The sequence below is a fragment of the Micropterus salmoides genome, unplaced genomic scaffold (assembly GCF_014851395.1).
Source record: "Micropterus salmoides isolate LMB-PRFRI ecotype aquatic unplaced genomic scaffold, ASM1485139v1 Ms_hic_scaffold_6, whole genome shotgun sequence".
In the NCBI taxonomy this organism is placed as follows: Eukaryota; Metazoa; Chordata; class Actinopteri; order Centrarchiformes; family Centrarchidae; genus Micropterus; species Micropterus salmoides.
Genome location: NW_024044348.1, coordinates 37,749,847 through 37,770,385, shown reverse-complemented (window position 1 = coordinate 37,770,385; position 20,539 = coordinate 37,749,847). Strand labels below are relative to the sequence as shown.

Here is a 20,539-nt window from a genome sequence, read left to right as displayed (position 1 = left end):
TGATTGATTTACTGAATCAGCTTGCCTCTTTTGGCACATTAACGCTAAGGGCAAGGAAGAGAGAACATGAGAGACTGAAACTTTTAAACTGAATGGAAAACGTACAAATGGTTCTGACAGGTAGCCTCTCTGGCCAGAGGAAACTTTGACACTCATTTAAAGACAACCACAGTGTTACAAGTTCCCCACTGGCCTCTTGATAAAAGAAGTGTTGCACTCAAAGGAGACCTATAATTCTGCTTTTCCAGTCCTATATTGTAGTTCTGTGACTCCTGTATGGCAGCTCTGCATGATTCAAAGCTCAAAAAAAAAAAATTGCTGTCTTATACTGACTCTTGTGTCATGTAGGCCTTCATTTCAGCCTCTGTCTGAAACAAGCTGTAAATGCTTCTGTCTCTTTTAGCCCAGTTCAAAACAGAGCGTTCAGAACAGGAGGAAATCTGAGGTTTTGGCTCACCGGGATTTCTTTTAAACACATGAACATCCAACATTGTAACATTGTAGAAAAGTCATAAAATGTGGAAAGGCATAATAGGTCTCCTTTAACAGTGCCAACCATTCTCAGAAACACACAGTGTGTATTCAGAGAATACACAGTAATATACTGACACATAGTTTTTAAGTAAAGAAGCGGTTTCTATAAACAACATGTGAAGCTTCCTTTATTTTTATCGACACTAGCGTGGCTCCAGGGTTGTCAATGTTGGTCAGTTGATCAAAAAGATTCCTTCAGGCCTCCCTTCAAAGCCACTCCCCCAAAACATATATTCATGCTGAATGAGTGCACAAAGGTAGGCAGGTAGGTAGATATGGAGATATCTGTTCAACTACTATAAAAAAGGATATATATATCTGTTGCAAATTAACCCATGAAGTGTTTTGACCCCTTAAGATCAAGATATTGGAGCTATATGTCCACACTTTTTGTGCCAAACGTGCATCTTCAACTTCAGTGTTTCCTAAATGTTCAGACTTAATCATGGAAGGTTAAGACATGTCTCCATGTTTTACATTTCTTTCAGTTTATTTCACTGATATTACATGTCCTACAGAACAGTACTGGCACACCCCTGATGTTCTCCCCAACATATTAAAACCCAAAGAAATATTAAATGGTCACTGGCTGTGATTTATAATACCAGTCTTTTTCAGGGAATCCAGTCATTTCCATTTCCACTCCCCGAGGCATGCCAAAGCAACTTAATTTGAAACATTTTATACAAAACTCCAGCATGAAAGCCAATAACTCAGACGGAATGATCAATGCTGAGCCAGTTTTGTTGTGCTAAATCTAAGATGGATGCTGATTAAAACTCCTTTCCAAACACACATTTTCTGCTTGTCTCATTCTATTATGCAGTGTTTTTGGATTTAACCGACTCCAAGCAAACATGGACAAATCTCATGACGAGACCAGGATTGACCAAAACACAGTTATGTATTGAACTGAACTGGACTGAATCTCTGGGTTTAGGAAAACCTGCTAGAAGAAAAGTCATTGATGTGTGAATGGTGTATCTCCATCTGCTAGTGTGTACGTTGTAGGCAGATGGCATTTTAATAGTAGAAAGAGAGGGGGATGACCGAGGAGCAGGCCAAAGCTGTTGGCTGTGGCTCTTGAAGGCATGTGACAAACTCAGCAAGTACTCCCTAGTCCCAGCAGGCAGATATCCAGCTTTGCCCATAGAGCCTGGCTGGGAGGAAGGCTGGGCAGAGATACAGTACATATTTTGTTTACAGTTATGAAACTAGCAGAGAGCTATTAGGCATGAGCTGAGGGTATATTACCTGGTTGTTACTTTGGATATTACATGGTATTACTTACTTATTACCTCTTTATTATCAATTACCCCACTATTACCATGTTATTACCGAGCTGTACTATAAAGTGCTACCGGATTTGCTTGGGGATACAGAAGAGGATTACATCATTGTGAGTCCAGCAGTCAGATACTTACATTGTTCTGGTGTTAGGTGGGGTATTGCTTGTCCTCGTACCAGCCGGCAGGTGGAGCCATCGCCACCACACACGCCGCAATTATCCTCCCTGGCACCGCTGGCCAGCTGGCGATCACAGCCCACCTCCTGCACACAGATCACAAATACATACTCAGAAAGAAATATGGGGATGACCAACCAAAAGACAAGAGAGCTGGATATACAGTACACTCATAGTAAGGCTGTTTCATCTGTTGCACTGATACAGTCAAGCCTCACAATGACATATGGTCATTGTTTGTTCAGTCTGTGATTTGGGAGAAAGCCCATTCTCAGCAGCCACAGTCAGACACTGTTAAACTCTCCACATGAAAAACTTGCCCATTCTTTGCAATCAGCGCAGATATCTGATAACTTCTACAGGTTACACTCTCTTGCACTGATGACGGCTGCAACACTGTTGATGTTGAGAGTAAGTTTAGCTACCAGGTCACTCCCTTGGTCCTCGCCAATGTAAAAAACAAGGGAATGTTTAGTTTTGTGATGATGACAGATAATAAATTCATTCGAAACCACCACTCTCTGTCTGCAAATGAGACAAACTGCTGTTAAAATTTATTCTGTAAAAAAATGTATTTTATAAATTTTCTTTTATCAGTGTGCCACTGACTCAATCACTCCATCTTGACTGGCTGACCCAAAGTCAGTGACACAAAATAAACACACAGAACATGAGGGGGAGCAGAATTCTTTTTAAATAAGACCAATCGAATTTTAATAGGGAAGCTTAACAGCACTGTGTTGTACATTTCTGACAAAAAAAGGAGCAGGAGCTTGTCAAATGCCATGGCGGGTAAAAACAAAGGGAGAATCACAATCACCAAATTTGGATGCCTTTCGCCATCATCACAATAAAAATCAAAAATTGTCCAATACTTTATGACTAAATACATGCAAAACTACCGGTGCTCCCATCAGCCTTATCTGTACTTTGTGTTTAGTGCTAACTGACCCTTCGCTAAGCCCCGCCCCCCTTAGTTACTGTTGCTAAGAACGACAAACTGTCAGCGCTGCCACTGTCTATTACAGCACTCCCTGGAGAAATATTGTCTAATTAGTTGGAAAAAGCGATCTCTGAAAGAAGCAGACAGTTTTGCAGTTGCATTATAGATATGAAGGTTGTGTTCAGGCTGTCCAGCTGACGTGAAAATAATGAAAGCTAGAAGCTAAAGCCTACCGATCACACAGTACAAGTGAACCACCGCATCCCCCGACGATTGAGACAAAAGACAACGATATTAAGGATCAACACTGTTCCTGTACAGCTGGGTAGGCCTCTGTTCATGTATTAAAAAGCAGAACAGTAGGACTTTATAACGTTACATTCAGTAGGAAGTTAGCTTGTGTTAGCTAACTAATATCACATTAGGAACAACCCACAGCCGACATTTTTCTGGATTTATTTAAGAGATTATAAAGAGAGTAAATTGTACGTCTCCTGTCAACCTCTCTTGGTAGCAACTGTAACTATTACAAGTGCTCCAGGAACAGCGTTTCACCATATCTTAGAAAAATATAGCCAAAAGAAAGCTAGAAAATGACTCTTTTTATATTACAGTCAATGGAGCACATGGAGTTCAGCTGGAGAGAGTCCTATACTGTGCTGTGATTGGCCAGCTGTGTATTCGGGGCGTGGCTTAGTGAAGAGTCAATTATCTAATGTTGGCATAATGACATGCTAAAGTAAGATAGTAAACTTAGTTTTATTGATTTATTAAAATATTGCAAAAAAACAAATCCAACAGGGCAAAAAAAAGCATCAGTGGTCAGACAATCACACAAACCAGCCAACAGTTTAGCCAGATTTGCCACTTGATGTCTTTAAACATCCCTGCTAAACACCAGCTTGTGGATACGGTCATTGTGATGATTTTAGCATTATAACCACTACTATACCAGCCACTAGCACTTTTACACTTTCTTCACCACAGCTGCTTAAAAAAAGGATAAAAAACAAAGCCTGGACTTTTATCCATCTATTTTTTTGTTTTCTTTACACAATGAGCATTACAGCCCGACAAAGCCGCTAGCATGGCTGTAGACTCTTGTTTTCTGATATTTTATAGACTAAATGACTAACAAATTAATTGAAAGAAATAATCCTAATTCATCATTAATCAAAAAGTGTTGTTGTAGCCAAAACAGTCATGTCTTGGAACCTTAAAATTGTATGAACATGAGTTTTTTTTGTGGAGGATCTATTCAAGTTGTTTTCCTCCCTGTAATCTTCCTCCCACAGCTCTATGTTAAAATTCAACTTGAACAACATGAATAAAAAACGTATAATCAGTTTCATCACAGTGTGTCATTTCAGGTCACAGGATGCTTATACACAGTCTCACGCAATACAAATGCATGACAAATTAAGTAAGATCCTAGCATTACTGTGTAGGCATTGTTTTCACAAACCCCATGAGATGCAATAGTCACAAATGTGAAATTAGAAATTTAATTAAATTTACATTTAAATTAGACATCCTAAGTTACACCTGAAAACACCAGTTTTAAACAATGTATAATTAAGAATCAGAAGAAAGGATTTTGAATTGATCCATGGTGAGCAATAAACGTTTCTCTTTTACTACAGGCTGCACAAAACAGTGACAATGTCATCCATGCATAAGCTATCCACCCTTATCGTTTGAATGGTCACAGGGGGCCTGGAGCTGATCCCAACATAAAAGATACTAAGATGAAAGATAATATGGCAGACCTAAATGGTCATAGTTATTATAGCCTCGCAGTGATGAAGTATAGTTTTAGAAAGCTACGGCCTCCAGTAAGACTCTTCTCACTAGAAAACAGTATGGGTAATGTGGTGAAATTATTTCAGAGAAGCCTGCAAGCTAGTTAAATTAAGTCAGCTAACTCAAGTTCACCACTACACTCACATGGCCTCTGACTGCAAGATCATTATCCCCACTCCCCACTGAGCTTGGTGGTTCCCTGAGGGGAATGGCTAAGTCAGAGCCTAGAGGCCAAATATCCATGGTGTACATATTCTAAATCCATAATAATGACTTCCATAGTTGTAGTGATTGACTTCCCCGAGCAAAAGGAGTTCATTCCTGTATTTTGGGATCCTGTTCAAGAATAATGGTAAAATGGAGTGTAAAATGGTGTGCCGTCATTAGAGGTAATGCTGGTGTTGTACCGGACCGTTGTTGTGAAGAAGGAACAAATCTGGAAGGCAAAGCTTGCGATTTACCATGTGATCTGTGTTCCAACCCTCACCTATGCTCATGAGCACGAGGTAGTCAGTCACCACAAGCGATCAGGGGAAAAGGGTTTCAGTCAGGGAGGTGACCAAGAACATTATGGTCACTCTGACCGAGCGCCAGTGTGTCTCAGTGGAGAGAGGAGAGCCTTCTCTGCAGCACTCCCCCAATCAGGCCTGTATAGTAGCATGGCCAGACGGAAGTCACTCCTCAGTAAAAGGCACATGATAGTCCGCCTGGAGTTTGCCAAAAGGCACCTAAAGGATTTTCAGACCATGAAAAACAAAATTCTCTGGTCTGACGAAACTGGCCTAAAAGGCAAGAATCATGTCTGAAAGAAACCAGGCACCGCTCATCGCCAGGATTGAGGAAAAGATGAATGCAACAAAGTACTGAGACATCCTTGATGAAAACCTGCTCCAGAGCACTCTAGACCTCAGACTGGGGCGAAGGCTCATCTTCCAATAGAACAATGACCCTAAGCACACAGCCAAGATAACAAAGGAGTGGCTACAGGACAACTCTGTGAATGTCGCTGAGTGGCCCAGCCAGAACCCAGACTTGAACCTGATTGAACAGATCTGAAAATGGCTGTTCAACCTGATGGAGCTTGAGAGGTCTTGCTACGAAAAATGGGCGAAAAAAGCCAAAAATAGGTGTGCCAAGCTTGTAGCATCATACTCGAAAAGACTTGAGGCTGTACTTAGTGCCAAAGGTGCCTCAACAAAGTATTGAGCAAAGGCTGTGAATACTTATGTACATGTGTTTTTTTCGTACACTATTTTTAATAAATTTGCAAAGATTTTAAATAAACTTCTTCCACGTTGTCATTATGCGGTATTGTTTGGAAAATAATGATTTTCATCCATTTTGGAATAAGGCTGCAACATAACAAAATGTGGAAAAAGTGAAGTGCTGTGAATACTTTCCAGATGAACTGTATATCTCATCTGGCTTGGGAGCGCTTCAGGATCCTCCAGGAGGAGCTAGAAACTTTTATGGGAAGAGGACATCTGGATGACCTTGCTTAGCCTGCTGCCACCGTGACCTGGCCCCAGATAAGCAGAAGAAAATTGAATGGATGTTTGTTAAAATAAAAATAAATATTAATTTCGACTTTTTCCACCCCAAAACATTGTTACACTTTACACCAGTTTAATGCTGCTCAGTACGTGCTATGAATTTGTTGTGCATATTTATATGTGACCAGTACCTTGTATTCCAAAAGTAATGTCTTTTTTTTATTTTTATTTGATTTAATTTACCACTGCTCTCGTGTACACATACTGACATGTAGATATACTGAGACTCTTGCTGAGTTCCTGTGACAGGCTGACAAAACAAAGTGACACACACACGGGACAGAGCATTACACAGCACTGCTCTCCTCCCCTTTACTCCCAGGAATGGTATTTATTTTCTCTTCTCCTTGTATACAGCTGGATTTCATCTTGCTGTGTGTGTATTATTAATCCATATACATGCACTAGAGGAAGGACTGGCCTCATTCCATCACTGACAAACTTCCTGCTATGGTATCACAGCGACCCAGCACCCCTTTCTGTACTGCTGCCTCCATCACTATGTGATGCCATTTCTTCCCTGCCATGGCAGATGCCCTCTTGCATGCCAGGGCTGTCAACAGCTGCTGTTTGAGTGCACATCTATCTCCCATTACTGTAGTGAAGTACCTGTGTGTATCAGGCCTGATTGTTGAAAGTGTTTTTCAGTTTAATGATTTACCAGAAGCAGCCTCAGTAAACTGAGTATCTCCTTAAAGTGCTTTTTAGTCTGGCAGATTCTGGCTCATCATTCAAAATTTCAAGCTAAGTTCAACATGAAGGGCTGAGTGAGGAAACGAAGTGGAGGGGAGTAACATTTTCTAGCCTGGAGGAAATGAGCTCCATTTGTGAGTTTTTTTCTACCTGGGTCCTTGCCAAACAGCAAACAGCTTCCCAATACTGAAGTTTTGTAATGCTGAGACCCAGTCCACAGTAATGCTGATATATTTGAAAGTAGGTATTTTCAGTGAACCCTTTTTCTTTTTTTAAGTACAAATTGCATAACAATAGGGTATTGAGCAATTCATACATCATCAGTAGTAATAAAGCACAGAAAACAAATAGCTTTGGGATCTCTTGAAATCAATTAAGGCATCAATAATGTTCAGTTGATTTAGTATTTTTCTTTTTCATATACTTCAGTCATTTGCAGTGCAGTGCCAGTTCTCTCATAAAAACCACCAACATTATATTAATAAACCACCATTTGATTTTTAGTCGACTCCTGCTCCTCAAGTCCAATTGGCAGCCCGGTCAACACCTGCTCGTTCAGTCTTCTTCTAGTCTCCTCTCCAGGCGGGTGGTGGTCTCTGATGTCTATGGCTTGCTTACTTCTTTACTTGCTCTAATATCTTTCTAAATAATTAATAATGTTACCTTTTTTAATATTTTAATATTTTCTGGCAAAGAATGTCTCTTTTTAAGACAGACGGACTTCACCCAAACGGGGCTCAGAAATGTTAGCTGCGCACATACAGCATGTGGTGCGGTCCACACATGACTTACATGAATGACAATCATTCATGCAGCACACCTGGACACACCACCGCTCACTGAACAGATCTCTGGCTCACTGCCACAAACAACTGTCTCCACCTGCTGGCATGTAAAGCCGTCTGCTCCCAGAGCTGTTCCACAGACTTCTATTCCTGTCATCATCACGCATAGACCAGTAAACCGAAATGTGCACATCCCACACAGAAATATTTTATTAGTAATCTCTTAAGGAGTAGGACAACTGCACCAACTCCAGCACCCAGAACAAACTCATTTAAAATGGCTCTCTTCAATGTGAGATCTCTCTCAAGTAAGACTTTTATCTTAAATGATTTTATCTCGTCTGCAAATCTAGATTTTATGTTTTTAACTGAATCCTGGTTGCAAATGAATGACTATAGCCAGCTAGCTGAACTGTGTCCACCTCAATATGATTGCTTTAGTCAACCGAGGGTCAGTGGTCGTGGTGGTGGGCTAGTGAGCCTGTATAGGAAAAATTTAAAATGTCATCAAGTACGCTGTGATGAATTTAACTCCTTTGAATTTCTCACTCTTAAAGTTGGAGGGCTGCAACCTATCATGCCTGGAGGATTTTTAGCAGAACTTCCTGAATTTTTATCTACTCTGGTTTTAAATTATGACAGAATTGTTCTTTGTGGCGATTTTAATATTCATGTTGATGACCCCAACAATGTTAATGCAACTGACTTTTTAAATATGGCCACTTCTTTTAACTTCAAACAACATGTCAAAGGGCAAACCCATAACCGTGGTCATACACTGGACTTGGTTTTTACCCTGGGTGTCAGCATTTCCTCTGTGGAATTAGTGGACATGACCATATCTGACCACAGATGTATTGTTTTTAGCTGCGATTCGCCTGTTACTCATGCCGCCTCACCAAGCTCCCTGTGTTCTCGCATCTTTAATGAATAAAGTGTTTCAAAGTTTTGCGCATTCTTTCAGAGCCAAAGCCAACACCTGTCTGATTCCAACACCAACAATCTGGTCGATCACTTCAATCATATCTGCTTGTCATCACTAAATATTACTGCTCCTCTAAAGGTTAGGCCTACGTCTAAAGCTAGTAAGCAACCCTGGATAAATGACAGCATTCGCAGCCTCAAAAGAGAATGCAGGAAAGCAGAGCGCAGATGGAAAAAATCCATTACCTCAGACTGTAGTATTTATTAATTAACTACAATAACATGGTTAAGGATGCGAAAACACACTATTTTTCTGAACTCATTACTACACATAAACACAATCCCAGGTTTCTGTTTAAGACTGTGGATCAGCTGGTAAACCCAGCCCCTCCTTGTGCCTCAGCGGGAAGTAATGATGACTGTGAATTGTTTTTATCTTATTTTACCAATAAGGTGGTGTCAATCAGAGCCTCTATTACCCCCGCGGCCTCTTACTCAGAGGTTCCTCACCAGCAACAAGAGAGTTTAACCAGTTTTATCCCATCAACTTGTCTGAGCTTTTAAAAACAGTATCACAAATGAGAGTGTCCTCCAGCCCACTTGATGTAATACCTACAAAGTTTTTACTGAAAGTAATGGATTCTGTTGGGCCCCATTTGATCTCTGTTTTTAACAGCTCCCTATCTACTGGTTGTGTCCCTGATTATTTTTAAACGGCTTGCGTGAACCCACTTTTAAAGAAACCTGGTTTAGATCCCTCCCTCCCACATAATTTTAGACCAATTTCAAAACTGCCTTTTATTGCAAAGATACCAGAAAGAATTGTGTCCAAACAGCTGCTCACTGTACTGGAAAATAACAAATTATTTGTTTCAGTCTGGTTTCAGGAAGTACCACAGCACTGAGACTGCCCTGCTTAAAGTCACCAATGACCTTTTAATGTCTGCTGATGAAGGCATGTGCTCAGTCCTGGTACTCCTGGATCTTAGCGCTGCTTTTGACACCATTGATCACAACATCATGTTCGACAGACTGAGGCACTGGGTGGGGATCTCTGGTACTGCCCTAGAATGGTTTTCATCCTACCTGTCAAATAGGAAGTTCTGTGTGTCTGTAAACAACTATGTCTCCTCGTTCTGTCCATATGGTGTGTCTCAGGGGTCGGTCTTAGGACCCATTTTGTTTTCCTTGTATCTGCTTCCCCTTGGACATATTATCCATAAACATGGCATTTCTTTTCATATTTATGCTGATGACACACAAATATACTTGCCCGTCAGATCCACAGTCCCTGGAATGCTGAGTTCACTTAACAACTGCCTTTGTGAAGTTAAAAATTTGATGTCAAATAATTTCCTCCAACTGAACTCAGACAAAACAGAAATCCTGGTCTGGTCTATAATCTGTGTCTGCCCGTCCGTCTGGTCTGTAATCTGTGTCTGTCCGTTCGTCTGGTCTGTAATCTGTGTCTGTCCGTCGGTCTGGTCTGTAATCTGTGTCTGTCCGTCAGTCTGGTCTGTAATCTGTGTCTGTCTGTCTGGTCCATCCGTCCGTCCATCTGTCCCTCTGTCTAGTTTGAAACGTGTTCTTGTGCAGATTGTTGAAAGCCGAATCACTCTGTCCTTTGTTCTCCTCACAGAGTTAGCCTGTTGCAAACTAGCTTTGTTTCCCTTGTTACTTTGAAAGCTAATGTTAGCTGGCAGACTTAGCCAGGGGTGCTATTTTAGCTTGGTTGCAGGGACCTGAGCCAGGCTCAGGCCCAATCCCAATGTACCCCCTAAGCCCTAAGTCCTGAACCCTCACAGACTTTACTGACGTCACTTGGAAAGTGATTGAGTTTAAGGGCTCAAAATGCTGTGAACAGGAACGGGACAGCCTTGACGATGCTGAAACAGGTTGCACACTTTTTATTTTATGTTTTTACCTGGTTTTAAGTCCTGCAGGCTCTCGCCCTACAGAGTGGAGCAGAGGTAAATGTCAATATAGATTTGCCAATAATCAATACACTATTGTTGGTCAAACAGCATCATTAAGCACAAACTAAAATAAATAGTTGAATAAACTAAGTGTGTAATGAGGTGATTGCATTCCTCTGACTTAAGTTAAGAAAACTTTCAAAAATTCATCAGTGTAGGTGATGATGCTCGTTTGTTTACGGTTTTCTTCTTCTCTTATAATGCGGATTTGCTTGATATTTCTCTCGCTTCCGGGCTTCCCCTGGTAACCCCCGTGTTTCACGTCATACCGCTATGAACTGTGGGCAATTCCCTCAGCCAAAAAGGGTCTACAAAGGGCTCAAAATGTCCGCGAGAGAGCCCTCGCGCACTTGACGATTTGACAGTGGGACAGCCCTAAGCCCTCACGGACTTCCCGGGAACGTGCCTCAAAGTCTGTGAGTCTGTAAGGGTGGACATTGGGATTGGGCCTCAGTCTGTCTGCTTCGAGCACTACAGCTACAGCAATCCTAGTCCTGCTGGCCATTATTGACCAGTACCAAGGCGCACCCTTGTGGCTACAAAATAAAAAGGCTAATGAAGACAGCGCTATTTTGACACAGCCTTCTGAAAGAAACAATAATGACGATCATATCAATTGTTGGCTGTGTTCTTACCATCAGAATGTCTCACAGTGGTATATATCAAAACTGGAATACCAGCACATCTCTAACCAGGATGCTCCCAAACACTTCTGTTAATGTTCAAAACTGTGTGTTAGTATTACCTTTAATAAGCTAATTGTTTGAATCAGATTTTAAAAGCCAAAAAATAACAGAATAGATGTCATACTACCGCGAGCCAAGTTGGATCTGGATGACTAACAATGGTGGCTTACTGTATAGTAAACCACACTCCAAGTGAAGCACTCTGATAATGCCCACTGCTCTCAGAAAAAAAACCCAGGCACACATTGCTTTTACTCATTCAAAATGAAAGAGCACCGACAGTGTTTGTGCCTACTGTGGATTAGCAGCAGTCAGCACTCATGGCCAGAGTAACATAAGAGCAAAGTGATACTCCCCTCTGTAGTGACACGTAAAAACAGTGCAAAGTTCTTATGAAAAGAACACTCTACTACTCTTCAGCTCTTTTTTGTTAACATATAAACTTGTGTATAATGTTGCAGAGCCATTAACCTACAGACATTGATAAACACATTAGTCCTCCCACAGGAAGTTACACAATAAATGGAGAAGAGATGGGATAGGCCAGGATTGAGTACACAGGGTCAGGGAATGGGGAGTGAAATGTTTTATATATAGAATGTGTTACATCTTTTTCTAGGTATTTTTGACTTGTTATGGCAGGAAAAGCCCAGGTTAAAAGAATGCCATTAATTATGGCTCAGTTCCATTAAAGTATCCCAGGATGTCATAGCAGTGAGCCATTACGAACAAGACCTTAGAACCATAGATATATACATGTAGAGACCACATCCTGCTTGTAAGACAGTTTGTGCTGCTTTTACGTGATACAGTGAAAGAAATGCCAAAACCAAGGAACAGGGAGTAACATTTAACAGTTGATAAGTTATTTTACAATATTTTACGGTTACAAAAGTGCTGAATGTATCACAAAAAGTAATCCTTCTTTTAAACTAAAATAAAGTTGTGACTGATACTAAGTAAAGCTAACTTATGTAAAGTGAAGAAAAATAGTTCATCTTAATTATTATATCATAGAACTATTATTGTTACTATCTACAAAACATTAGGTATTTTGGTGTGGCAAAGTATGCTGTATCATATCATCAAGTTATGATAATTGACACGCATCAATGCAATGACAGCATAGACCATTGTGGTATCTACATCTATGCATGGAACTTGCAAGGGAAGACTCCAGGGTCACAATTCTCCTGTATTTCTCCTGATTTATGACAAATGTTCACACCTTTTTGTCATTTTCATAACCTGTTTCTGTCACTGTCCATAACCTTAGGATTCAAAAAACTGTTTCCAATGAGCTATTTTGATTGAGCTATTTTTGACAATGACCATATTAGGGCCTCAGTATACTAAAATCACAGTTAACATGAATTACAGATGCACATTGCTAACCAAGCTAGCTAGCGCCATCGTCTTGTCCAAATATCTTCGTGTTCATTTTTTTCTTTTACATTTTTTATTCATTCATCAGTCATTTTTATTCATTTAGCTGACGCTTTTATCCAAAGCGACTTACAATTGCTATACATGTCAGAGGTCGCACGCCTCTGGAGCAACTAGGAGTTACTAGGGGTCTTGCTCAGGGACACAATGGTGGATGTCTCACAGTGGGAATTGAACCCAGGTCTCCCACACCAAAGGCAAGCATCTTATGTGCCATCACCCCATGTTCAGGGCCTGGTTGCAAAAAATCAAGATGGATAAGGTCAAAATGACAAACTCTAGGCTTCAAAATAGTAGTCCACAAACCAACGGGTGATGTCACGGTGACAACATCCACTTCTGTTATTCTGTTTATGGTCTCAGCAAAACCAAATTTAAATTGTGTGAACTGAATGTGAAAGTATACATAGAGTTGAATTTTCACTGTGGATAAGATACCGTTATAGGGTTACTGAAAAAATACTACATTCACTTTCAAGTTTATTGTAATTCAGTTCCAAACTAATGCATTCAAATTCAAAGTATGACATTCAGATTCAGTTTGTCAACACAATTATTCAACTTGAGCAATTCAAATTCAAATCTAAATTATTCAAATTCAATTTCTAGTGACACATACCTCTGCCCATACAAATATTGCACAAAGATTGTGGCTCTTTTGATAGCAGTCCTGTCATGTCTGAAAGAAGGCATAACTAACTTTTACATAGCAGACACTTGTGTCTGAATGATAAAAAGACTTCACTTTAACGGACAATGATGATAACATATGACTCCAGCAATGTTATACCACGTCTGAAAAAGGGTATTGATGTCTTTTGCCTTGCCATTTCACGCCACCATTCAGAATTGATGGCCTTTAGACATTGTTGGATGACAAATTGTTTGGCCTAGTTTGTATTAAGCACACTGAGACCTTTACTAGATGTACAGTATTGTAAAAGTGGAGGAGGATTGTATTTAATGGGTACAGTTTCTTTTTATCATTTATAATTTAGATTTAGATTTTCATAAACAAATGAAGACGCTGCACATGGTACAACAACAGCAAAGAACTACAAGAACTACAAGATCCGCAACAGTAACAACACAAACAACGACAACAATAACGAGACACAAAAATGAATGAATGTAGGAGAGAAGAAAGGGGACACAGTGTTCATATTCAATTGGGGTGCACACATGTCAGTCCCTGTGAAAGATTAGATAATACTGTAGAAAAGACAGTTAGATGGCAAGATAGGATAGATTCTGTTGGCAGACATACTGTGAGCTCTGATTATACAGCAAAGAAGTATCTGTGGTCTTGTGAGTTTAGCAAGAATGTTATAGTATCCCAGAGCCTGTATCCTGGTCTAGGTCCCTGAGGACGGAGGTGGCCTTTTCCTTGCTTAAAACATAGACAGTAGACAATGAGCGGGCTTCTTATCTACTGGCCGCCAATGGTACTGCCCGGAGTTGAAACTCTGTCTGATGTATTTTTAAGCTGTGTTGAATTGTGACCCAGTATCAATGTTCCTTTGAGTGCAGCTAATGCAAGTAATGAACTGTCCGTCAGCATTTGCCAAAACATATGTGTGTTCAAACAAAAGGGTTCATGTGAGAATCAGATCAACGTCAAGCGAAAACAGGGGTCAAAACCGACCCAGAATTTTATCCTGTTGGAGCGGTAAGCGAACATTACTTCAAATCACGTGAAATATATTGTGATTTTGTGTTTTAGTTGGCTCAAGTTAGTTAACGTTAGTTTGCCTGCTAACGTCAACCAGATGCTAGATACTGGACATAAGAAAAAACTGTTGACATCAGCTAATTCATCTAAACTCATGGGTAAAACATGGTAAATTCCACGTCACCGACCAAACTGGGCTTGCTTGCTCACTAACATTATCTGTTGCAAAATACTATAGTTGTAAGGCTTGCCACATTACTTCTCCAGCTTACTCGATCCATATGACCCATGCAAGAAAGGATGTCACAGTTTAAAGCCATGCTAAAATAAACACTGGTAAACTGTAATGATATAGTAAGGTAAACTCAAATGATATATGAAATGATAAATACAGAAGACTGTCTTCCAGGATAATTCTAAAAAGAAATTCTTCTTAGATGACAATGGATTAGTTCAACATCAAGCTGATAAAAATATTACTGTAACATTGCAGTGGGAGTTTACCTGAGTTTCCAGCATCTTGTGTGATGCAGTCTCTTGTATGTCAGTCTCTGTTTTGGTTGATTCCAAGTGCTCGCTCATTAATAAGAGAACATGGTTGCACCACTAGAGGCCATTGAAAACTACACATGGCCACTTTAGCATAATCAAACTGAAAGATCGAGGCATCGGTAGACCAGCAACTTTGCGAGGTAAAATTACTGTTTTTGTCAGAGGACAGTGGCTTTGAAGAGAGCATAGATGGTTATAACGACCTCAGTTCACCATCAGACAGAGCTGCATGTACACTGTTCTTTATACAATTACTATATAGCTAGCTAAACAGCATGATAACATTAAAGCAAATAAAACTAATATTACCAGTAGACTATTCAATGTACCAAATTAAAAAGATCCTCAAGGTCAGTTATTGTTCTTTTGGTAAAATAATGGTATATGGTCACACAATTGGTAGGTGTGTTTAAGACTATTACTTTAAATGTGAATGTTCAAATGGTCACAGTAGTCGTCAAATGCATTAATGTCTATGCTATAATTATACCTTTGTTGGTTGCCATTTTGGTGGCCATTTTTCTGTAACTAGCTACGTAGCTTGCTTGCTATATAGGATGATGGTAATCCAATTCTAAATACTGCTTAAGCAAATCAGATTGGTCAGTTGTTTCTTCAACTGGTGTAAGACCTAACTGAATCACTGACCAAATCTGGAATAATGTTCTTGCAACACTATTTCCACATCTGGAGAGAAACACATGACACACTGTTGATTAAGGGTTATGTACTACTGTACAAATGTCATTGGGATTTTAAATGAGGTGTGCTTACTTCTAGAACACAACCCGGAAGTTGTGGTTTCACTTCTGCTCTCTATGATGAGCATTGCTAGGGTCATATGACAGAACAGGCTTCCTTTCTGTAGCCTTCTTTTTTAAGTCTAAAGACAACAAATGTCATTCCAAATAAACATTTCAAACATCATTTTAATATTAATTTAACAACCATTTTAATATAAAAAAAACAAACAAATATAGCCAATGGTTATTTATGGGAATGACTAGGGGTGTGAGGAGATCTTGTGCCAGACGTCTGAAGGGGATACTACCATATCAGTAAAGCAATATCGTAATGCACAGTAGAGTATAGGGCAGGTAGAAAATATGAATAAAATATGAATTCTCATTTAATTATGACGTCTCATAATATTACGACTTTTTTCTCGACATGTCAGAGAATACAGGTATTTGGGATAGATTTTGAATGTGCAGAAAATTTTGAACATGTGCAGAAAACCTGCTGGAACACAGGAGGCTGTTGCACCAGCGATACGTAAGTTCTACCTTAAGTTAGGGTGCAAAGTCCACACTAAACAATACGTTCAAACTAGCTAGTTTGAGACTTAAGCTGTGTTGCTGTTTGGTTGCACCACCGAGACGTAAGGTCCATCTTCGCTACAATGGCTTTAAGTTCATAGTAATCACAACAGTGCCGCAGAAAATGACGTTTACGCATCCCATGGCCAATCAGTGAACAGCACTATTCTTAACAGAGTTTATTACGGTTTTGTCATCTGTTTGTCTCTCTCTCTTTCAACGTTTGCAATACTGAAGAGGCTAAAGGCTAAAAATAAATAAATAAATAAACAACGACAACTAATTATGATTAGGTGATAACTATGAAACCAATCACACACTCTGCATCAGATATAATTAAACGGTTGAAAAACGGACAAAAATCGTGTAGGCCTATAGAAAACATCTGACACAACGTAAAGGAGGTGCTGAAAAGTTAAGGGAGAAAAACTAGAGTTTGCTGGAGGCAGGTTCAACTAAGTGCCTCAATATTACAGACTTTTCTTCTGTGCTGCTGTTATTACAACCTACCTGAAGACAGCAGTGAGGGCGCCTGCAGCAGGGTGGGGAGAAACTTGTTACAAGTAACGCAAATTTGCAAAAAATAAATAAATAAAAATAAGTCATTGCCTTTTCATGTTCCTTTATTATTTATATTTTTACTCTTTAATCCAATATTTTCTTTGGGCTAGTAATCTACTCTTAATTTCGCTACATTTTCAATTCATACCTTCATAACTTCCAGGCTGTGTGCGCTCGGTTACGCAGAAGAGCCCGGAAAAATTTGCTCCTCCTGATCCCAGTCACCCCACCTTTCAAAACGATGCGCCATGACAACCACTTGACTTTGCACCTATTAAGGACTAGGTGTAAGATTTAAGTTGTAACTTATGTCTATGTTGGACGTATTTCAGCTGGTGCAACCCTTAAACCGTTAGTAGCACGTAAACCCGGACTTAAGTTAGAAATTACGTTCAAACTAGGCTAAGGTGCCACATTTAAAGGTGTTACTTGTGTGATTCAGAAGGAATTTTATTAAATGACAAAAGTTGATCTACTGGTGAATAGATATTTCTATATTATATTATATTGTTATATTCTAAATTGTCACTTACAACATAAATTGATGCAGAAATTAAGTGTTTAATGCTCTTTAAAAAGAAATTGTCATCTCATCTCCTTGTAATGAGAAGTTTTATTTTCACACTCCAAATTATGACACTGTAAGTGGTCAGGAAAGGAGGTGAAGACACACCCCTGTCTACATCAGTGGAGCTGAGGTAGAACAGATGAATAGTTTTAGGTTCCTGGGAATCAGCACCACAGAAATCTGCCAGTAAAGAAACCCAGAAACCGGTATTTCAGAAAACAACATTCCCATGGCAATTTTTTGTTAACTTTTAAAGATGAGCAATAGAAAGCATCCTGGAAACATTACAAACTGACATGGGTTGTGCTAGACCCAAGGCAAGCGGACTGTGCGGCAGGTGATAAAAAAAAACATTGGTACTCATCTACCACATTGGTGATGTGCCTGCGCAGAGCCCAAAGGATACTAAAAGTCAGTAACCACCCCAGCCACGGCCTGCTCACCGTGCTGCCGTTTGGCAAACAATACAGAAGTATTCGCTGTTGTGCCACTAGCTTCTTCCTTCAGGGTGTGAGCCTCCTTATTTCATCCTTAGCATTCCATCATGAAAAATAGTTTTGTATTTTTATGACTTATTCATCACCACTTACTGTATATCATTTTTGTTTTGTATAAATCTTTTTGTGGGTGGTGCAGTGGTTAGCACTATGGCCTCACAGCAAGAAGGTCATGGGTTTAAACCCTGGTCGTCCCGGCCTTTCTGTGTGGAGTTTGCATGTTCTCCCTGTGTCTGCGTGGGTTCTCTCCGGGTGCTCCGGCTTCCTCCCACCGTCCAAACACACTAGTTTGATTGGTGACCCTAAATTGTCAGTGTGACTGGTTGTTTGTCTATGTGTGGCCCTGCGATGGATTGGTGACCTTTTCGGGGTGTACCCCGCCTCTAGTAAACATCTAGTAAAACTAAGCTGCAAAGAACACATTTTACATGTGCCCAAGCACACAATATCCAATTTATCAAAATTATGATAAATATGAGCTGTGCTTTACAGGCCATACCTGAACGTCTGCCCAGGAAACAGTTAATGTCACAGAACTGTCTAAATTTTTGTTTGATGTAATTTCCTGCCATTGTACCATTTTCACTTAAATGGATAATGAGGCAGATGGTGGAGGTGTCTAATCATATCAGAGGTGGATGACACTGATTTATAACACAATCCCTTACCTGACAAAGTCCACTGATACACATGTCAAAGGCATCCGCCCTGCATCGTGTCCCATCCAGCACCTTGGGGGCCAGTTCAACAGTGAGACTTCTCCCTTTAGCCTGGCACCGCAGTGTGCAGGGTGCTAAGGGGTCATAAGGTGCTGGGACCCACTCATAGGTAACACCCTGGTACTTGATGTCGTTGTGAGCTGAACACTGCTGGGCCCGGAAATCACCTGACTCTGCCGGGCATTCCTGAGGAGAGGAACAACAAGGACAAGGTCGGAGGTGGGATTGCAACACCATAATAATTCATAATAATTCAGTTCATTGTCACTTTAATAAATTGACATTCAGAAGATGCAAGCCCTTGAACCCCTAACTGCTCGGGGCGCTGCACTAAGTAGCAGCCCCCTCTCTCTGACATCTCTCTGTGTGTTGCTGTGGGTCCTGTTTGTGCATGTTATTAAATTAATAAAGTATATCTTCTTCTTAAGTGTTCCTTACATGTTGGGTGTCTTGGTGGTAGGGGGTATTCTGAGTAGGTTTTCTGAGTGCCAAGAGTTCACACAGTTCTTCTATTGTTCGAGACTCAAAGTCAAACTCAAAGTCAGGACATTGATCGTTATGCAGCCTCTCAGGGATGCCATAATGGACCCATAAGCACTTAGCTACTGTTCGAGCTTGCTGTTTCTTGGTAAGGATTTTTGCTGTATGCAGTAGCTACAATTTTTGATTTGTGTTTAACATCGACATTTAGAACCAATAGAATCGTGTTCTGACAAGTTCTAAAGTATGCTCCACACCCCTGTGGCAAATGTCATCATGCATTCTGTTTAAGACTGAGGGTTGCAGCTATTGTGGTAGCACAAGTTGGTAAGACATTCATGCACCCTCTTGTCATTTTCGGTACAGTATGAAATCTAATATTTCCAAATGGTTCCGATCCCTTAACATTAGGCAGAGTTCAGAGAAATCCTTCCACACAGATGGTGGAGGTTGTTGTCGTCTGGACAGTCCATCTGCATGCTGGTTTTGCATTCCTGCTTTATATTGTAGTTGATAGTTGAATGTTGACAAAGCAGCTAGCCACCTTTAGCTTGTAGCATCAGGCTTCGCAGAGGTAAGATATGCAGTCAATAACAGCAAGAAAAGGACTAATGAGCTGGGTATCTGTGATAAGCCATGGCTTGCATAAGCAAGGTATAATGACAGGTCTCTGTCATTGCTGTTCCTGGTATAGGGCAGTGCCTAACCCCACCGTGCTCACGTCTGTATGTAAGATATAGGGTGACTTGGGGTCAGCAAAACCAAGAACTGGAGTGGTTGTCAACTTGTCACTAACAGGTTTAAATGCTACTTGACATTTTGTTGTCCAGCCATCACATCCGTTAGATTGTTGTATTTCTCTATGTTCACTTCGGATTTACTGTGCTTCCACAGTGGCAGGTACCCAGCAGTGACTGCATTGAGGGGTTTCACAGTCTTCGAGTAGTTCCTTATAAAATGACAGTAATAACTGCAGAATCCCAAGAAGGTTCTTAGCTCCTTCAAGTTGGATAGATAGGATGGAGATCTTTTCAGGGTCCAGTTCTGGACTGGTAATCTGGCATACCGGGCAAATGCCTGGTGGGCCGACGCACCTTTGGGGCCGGTGTAACCGACCGGCCCATAAAGCATGGACAGCGGCCCATTGGGTGATTTTCTATACTGACACTGGGCCGACCCAGTCACATCTCTTACTAGCCCCCATCCGCTCTGCTCTCTGTTCCTTGCGTTACGCACCCCCTAAAAAATCTTCAGACAGCCGCCGCCAAATGCACAAAAACAACCGATATGTTTGCTACCGGGGCTGCGGTAGTTTTAACAACAGTTGTGGTACCAGACATAGAGCAGGCACAGACACATAAAG

General features: G+C 40.5%; 1 protein-coding gene across 3 annotated transcripts in view; it reads right to left on the bottom strand.

Moving 5' to 3' along the window:
* adamtsl3 (ADAMTS-like 3) overlaps nt 1–20,539 on the bottom strand; it is a 217,423-nt gene that overhangs the window by 60,686 nt on the left and 136,198 nt on the right. For all 3 annotated transcript variants that reach the window (XM_038702057.1, XM_038702058.1, XM_038702059.1), the window contains exons 6-7: nt 18,646–18,882; nt 1,959–2,085 (exon numbers count right to left, since the gene is read on the bottom strand). In XM_038702057.1, coding sequence (XP_038557985.1) covers nt 1,959–2,085; nt 18,646–18,882 — 364 coding nt within the window. The remainder of the gene's footprint in view (nt 1–1,958; nt 2,086–18,645; nt 18,883–20,539) is intronic.